The 6,406-nt window shown below is 30.3% G+C and overlaps 1 protein-coding gene across 1 annotated transcript in view; it reads right to left on the bottom strand.

Moving 5' to 3' along the window:
- Positions 1–1,736: 1,736 nt before the first annotated feature.
- Positions 1,737–6,406, bottom strand: part of LOC107446153 (uncharacterized) — an 11,815-nt gene continuing 7,145 nt past the window's right edge. Inside the window, exon 2 of the mRNA XM_016060723.3 lies at positions 1,737–4,445. Within this exon, the coding sequence (XP_015916209.1) occupies positions 2,254–4,445 (2,192 nt within the window). The 3' untranslated portion in view covers positions 1,737–2,253. The remainder of the gene's footprint in view (positions 4,446–6,406) is intronic.

Here is a 6,406-nt window from a genome sequence, read left to right as displayed (position 1 = left end):
TTACGTTAGGGGTACTAAGCTGCGCAGTGATTGAAAATACAAACTATGTCATTACGTTTGGACTACTAAGGGATATTTATGGTAACCCGTGCTGAGGCCTGTTCTTTCTAGGAGGTGTTGCTAAAATCCGTGGCTAAAGATATTTTAATTTACCAATAATCTGCTAAATATTCAATTACATAATTAATATTATTCAATAAATGTTATTAATTTTGATGATAAAAATCATCGAATTAAAATTCTGCATTAAAAATTCGACCTTTTATTAATTATAAACATTGAATTACTCAGTACAATATATTATTACCTTGTATATATATATATATATATATCAAAATAAATAAAAACAAAAAACACGAAGAAAATAAGAAAATAAGTTTTATTTAATACGCATAAGCTGCAAAGTAAATAGATCTAATAGAATAAGTTCAAAAATAAAGGAAATTACAGCAAAAAGAAAAAAAAGGGGGGAAAGGAAAATAATAATAAAAATAATAAATAATAATAATAAAATAAATAAATAAGCAAAAATCTGGAAAAAAAAGGATAAAAATTAACAAAAAAAAAAGAAAAGATATAATCTTTTCATCAGCCCACACGATTATATCCGCAAGAAAGAGTACTTTCTAATATTGTATCTATGACGGAAGGTTTGTTTCTCCGTCAGTAGCCTCTAATGTTCGTATAGTGGAATTCATGATTGTTCATTAAGGCCAGTAATGAAAGTAAATGGATGAAACAAAAATGAAAGTCTCCAGGAAAATATGTGATGCCACAATTGTCATTACATATTTATTTCCCATCTTTTAAAATATCTTTGATTACTTAAGCTTATTTTTATTAATAGAATTATATTTAAAATAAATCAAAGACTTAATCTTTTAAAACAAATATAAAATATATTTTCTTCTCTTATAGATAGATGAATGTAACGGATACTTTTTTTATTTCATTACTAGGCAGACTTATTTATTCACTGTCGCCTCTAATCGAAAACAAAAATCTATTTATAGCTTTTTATTCTGATTTCTAACCGAAAATATATTTCAGTTGCATGGTTGTAATTATTCTCATAAATTTGTTGGCGACTCGTGATCGCCAAGGTATTCTTTTAAAACCAATATTATTATGCTGGTTGGCTTTTTTTTGGCTATGCTATATTTTGATAATTCGCCAATTTTGGATCTCCTACCTATGCTTCTGTATTCGTTGGGAACAAATTACACGTACTTTTTAATTTGGCTTTAGTTTAGACAGGTCGTGGGGGATTTGTCTCCCATGGCCTGTCCTTATTAATATTACTATGCAAAACTTATTCAACTGAAATTCTTATGAATAATATTTATATTTTGTAACTCAAGCTCTGCAAATACTATAAAATAAAAGCTTTTTATTAAGTATGATCCGGTTCAACCGTTAATTTTCATCATCTTCTGTTTTCATCACAATCTTCAACTAGTCCAGTATACCCTCCAACCACACAGGAAATAATTCCTTCTCCATAAAATTGGTACCCTGAATATTACGCCTCCATAGTATCAATATAGACAAAGCAAAATATATCGATACAATAGTATGAGGAGCACTCAAAATTTTTTTATGAAAATACAACAATAAAAAAAATATATATAGAACACAATAAGTAAAAATAACACGTAAACACATGTTTTTATTGTTGTATTTTCATAAAAAAATTTTGAGTGCTCCTCACACTATTGTATCGATATATTTTACTTTGTCTATTTTGAGACAATATTAGAAAGCACTCTTTCTTGCGGATATAATAGTGTGGGCTGATGAAAAGATTATATCTTTTTTTTTGTAAATTTTTAACCCTTTTTTTCGGATTTTTGTTTATTTATTTTTATTATTTATTATTTTTATTATTATTTTCTTTCCCCCCCTTTTCTTCTTTTTTCTGTTATTTCCTTTCCTTTTGAACATCTTCCTAGTGACTGTTTTTGGGAATAGTGAGGAAAAATAAACCACTTAAAATTGTTGATTTCTCTTCAGATATAACGAGAATAAAAAAATAAAGTTGCGACAATTAAATTAATTATTAAAGTTGTGGCAAATAATGTATAGCGGATATTGTTTCATAAACATTAAACAACTAACGCTCAAAAATGGAATTACATATTTATCACAACACAATTCATCTTTTGACAGTGATTGAGCAGTGAAAATGATTTGTATTTTGACAGTGAATATGATTTTATTTAAATTCGTTATTGATAGCAAAAAAATGATCAACTATAATCTGCTATCTTTCTCAACAACATTCTCCAGTAAATCAAGGAGAGCTGAAATCTGTGGATTCAATTTATCTTGAAAAGAGTGACTATTCTTCTGCTCCAGAATTAGTGACTTTAATTCTGTGACTGTATTTAAGGTTAGAGGCGACGACCACAATACAATTTCTTTCACATGATTCCAGTCAGCATCAGTTAGTGATTGCTTTAAGATTAAATCCTTTTTAATTCCTTTCTCAGATAGTATAAGTTCGTTTTTGTATCGCTTCACTTCATTGATATTATCAAAAGATGCATTCAAAAGTAAGGTGGCACTTTCAAGAAAACCTTTACTCAGTGCATACTCTATACAACTACGACAAATAAGTCGAAATTCTACAACGTTTTCAAGAGAAGACAAGTTGTAGTTTATAAATTTTTGCAACACATCGCCTTCTCTTCTTGATACAATGAACGGCATGTCTATGAATCGCTTGAAATAATAATTACTCCATTTTCGCACAAAGTCTGCTTTAAATTGTTGAATTTCCTCTCCCGTCCGGAAATACCAATTCATGAACTGGTCCACACGCTCATAGTTGGACAAAAATATTAATGTCAAATAGATAACATTTGGAGATGATATTGTTTTCTTAAATGTTTCAATTTCCACAGATTGATAAACCCAAATCAAGAAGGACTCAGCAGCTTGGATGTTGCCATCGCATATCCACTCAATACAAATATGACAATTGCTAAGTCTAATTAGCCACGATATTATCAGTCTATCTTGCTCGCTGCTATTCATTTTATAGGGATAACATTCTGGTGGCAAGGTAGATTTTGATAATAACATGTGAAGCGAATTCAGATTGCTTGAATAAATAGCACGGCGAAATTCAGGCCGACCAAACATGAAGCAGATAAATAGCTTAATCTCTTCTTTGGAAGCATCATTGAAGATCCTAATAGCCATGTTCAGATTTTCTAATTTCAGCAAATGCAACAACACTTCTTTGCAAAGAAGCTCATTTTTCCGAAATGATCGTCTTAGTCTAAATGAACTGGCACTCCATATTTCTTCAAAAATCATCATTTCATTTCCCATTTTACTCATCTTGGAACTAATATTCAGCATTATACATGAATAAATGTCTTCTTGAAGATTATCCAATAGTTCAGAAATAGTGGACAAGAATATTCTTTGATATGGCCAACTTTCGTACAAAAACACTAATACTCGAGAATGATTCCGAAAAAATTCGATCATTTGAGTTCTACGATTGATATGAGATAATAAAAAACATAAAACATCTAAAGCTTCTGAAGAATACACATAAAGTGAAGGATTTTGAACTCCCACACGTCGAGTGGCTTGCAAAAGCCATTTACTCAAATGATCATTTTTCTCATTCTCCGTCAATTTTTTCCAAAAATACTTTAGGGCAACTATGTTACCCATTAGAATCGAACAAGCAATCATATTTGCATCAATACTAAGCTTATCATCGTATACATTTTTAGGATCTATGAGTCTAGTTAGAAAACTCCCTAAATTATTCTCGAGGACACATGTCCAATATATAATCAAATCGTGGTGGTATTTATTTGTTACCGTAGCGATTCTAAATCGGTTTCTAAATTCCTCTGGAATCTTCTCCCACAAAATCGAAGCATATTCCCTTAAACAGTGAGAGCAGGCTATCTCATACAAATGGCAAATATCTAAGCTTCCTAAGCTTCCATTATTGAATAGTTCCGTAAGGGATTTCACTGTGTCAACTGTCCCCTCAACTGTCCAATAAATTGTACCACACTTCATGTAATGCTCATCACAGAGATTTTCTTTATATCCTGTCCATCTACAGTAACTACGAAACGCTTTCCACAACTGCCACAAAATGGGTCGAATAACGTATGAGATTTTTGTCTTCAGCGATGAGGGCAAAGAGCTATTAGACAATTTGTTTAATATTCTGCTCTCCAACTCAGCCATATCCTTGCTATAGTTTATGAGAGATGATAAGAAAGAAGATGTCATTTCATTCCTTATATCAGGAGCCGTACATAGCCCAATTGCAATCGACACGACTGCAATACTCTGCAAAGAAGGAAGTTCAGAAAAATGATTTATGAAGTCAGCTCTTTCAGTCGATTCTGTTTTAAAAGTCATGAGTGTCCAGCTTCCAGATCTTTTATCCTTACGGATTCTATCTGTAAAATACAATTTTTAAATTTAGTTTTGAATTAAAGATTTGAATAAAAAGAGTTCGAAGAACGTAATGCATACGTAATTTATCACGAACCTAAGTCATACATTTAATCTACATGTTACTGGTTTAGGAGAAATCAAGTATTGTTTACAATACTTAGGTTATGTTTCATGCAATTTAATTACCATTTTATGATTTTTTTAATTTTTTTTTTGCTTTTAAACGAAAATTTGTATACTTTTTATTAACTTAAGATATTTTTAACAAATCGGTTATTGAATACATTTTTGAATACCAATTATTAACTACCGCTTTGTGGTATCGCGCAGTGGTAATTTCGTGTAGTTCAATCAACTGGTAATTGCAGGTGCTAGCATAAAACATGAGTAGTCGTATATTGATATACGTAAGATATACGGTATCATTGGCTCTATATTTTGTATTTTTGTTTGAACTTGCAGTATGATGAAAGAATTTAATTTTTAGCCATGTAACGTCCGCAAAAAAAAAAAACAAAAAAAAAAATATCACCCTGAATTACTTTTGTTCTAATGATCGGATTTTCACGAACTAAGTGTCAATCTTAGTGGTTCCTGGGGGTGACCTTAAATATGCTAATTAATTAGTGCTAACTATTAATTAAGTTACGAAATCAGACACAAAACGTACTTTCTCTGAATAAACATATATTTTTTTTACATATTTGGATTCCTTATTTTCAAAATATAGGGGGTAGCCGCAATCTGGAAAATGTGGACCCATAGTTTGGTCAGGAGAGCGGTTCAAAGTTTGGACCCCTTAATGTTAATTTCGCTTTTTTCGTTTTCAGTCATATTTTCAAAACTAATGAAGCAATTAAAAAAGAAATTGCGCCCACTCCTAAAACTCATTTACCCAAAGATAATTTCATGAAAAATTTTTTTTAGTAACTATTTATTCTTTTTTATTATTTAATTAAAGTGAGGATGAAAAAATGTTGAATTATAAGGTACGAATTTTTTTATACCATATTAATCTACATATTTTTCAATTGAAATATCTAAAGTTTCAACTGTTTTTATTCATTGGAAGATGAGAAAAATTAAAATTAATTATTTAAAAAAAATAATTTGGCGACAATGAAGAAATAATTAAATGGGTGATAAACTTAGGCGGAAATTGATTTAGCGCGCATAGCGTAAAATTTCATTCATATTTTTTTCGCTATTAATCGTTTGCTTATCTTTTTATTTTCATTTTTTCAAAACTATAAAATACGATGTGTCTTTTTTAGTCGTCTAAAAATTTAATAAAGAAATTTGGGTAAAAAATTTTATTGAATAAAAAACATTTTATTCTACGAATGTCGAGTTATATGAAAGGGGCAATGGTGGACTGCGCTCAGTAATTGCCTCAATTATAACCCCCACCCCTTACAGTATGCTGATTGCGCTGCTAGTTGATAACGTTTGAAGGTAGATCTCTCTCCTCATCGACATGTGAGGGGTGCAATTTATAAAAATCAAGCACTAACTTGGCGATATGCTTCAACTTGGCCAAGAAATATATCGAAATATATAAGACCTATTTATTAAATTCGAAATATTGCAAACATGATTAGATTTACAATTAGAATATAATACATTTACTGATAGTATTGCATTTAACATTACAATTTTATTATCTTTATGGGTAAGTGAATTTACAAATGTAATTATAGAACGGGTGAACTTTTGCATTTGAGAACTTTGTGTTTGTGAACTTTTGTGAACAACTTTTGATTTATTGTGAATAAAAAATTTGATTAGGACACATTTAAACGCATTATTTTGGTTAAATATAGTACTCACAAGGGAAACTAGGGAAGTGTGACTCGCCAATTTTGAAATAAACTTGTGGGATGTATGTCTTATGAGGAATAATTTTAGGGGGCAACATTCGTTTCGGCCCATAGAAGGTCCTGTGAGAGATAAAAAATAATTC

This window comes from Parasteatoda tepidariorum, unplaced genomic scaffold (genome assembly GCF_043381705.1).
Source record: "Parasteatoda tepidariorum isolate YZ-2023 unplaced genomic scaffold, CAS_Ptep_4.0 HiC_scaffold_18, whole genome shotgun sequence".
NCBI classification, from domain to species: Eukaryota; Metazoa; Arthropoda; class Arachnida; order Araneae; family Theridiidae; genus Parasteatoda; species Parasteatoda tepidariorum.
Note: the sequence above shows the minus strand (reverse complement) of the source record. Positions and strands in the feature narration are given on the sequence as shown.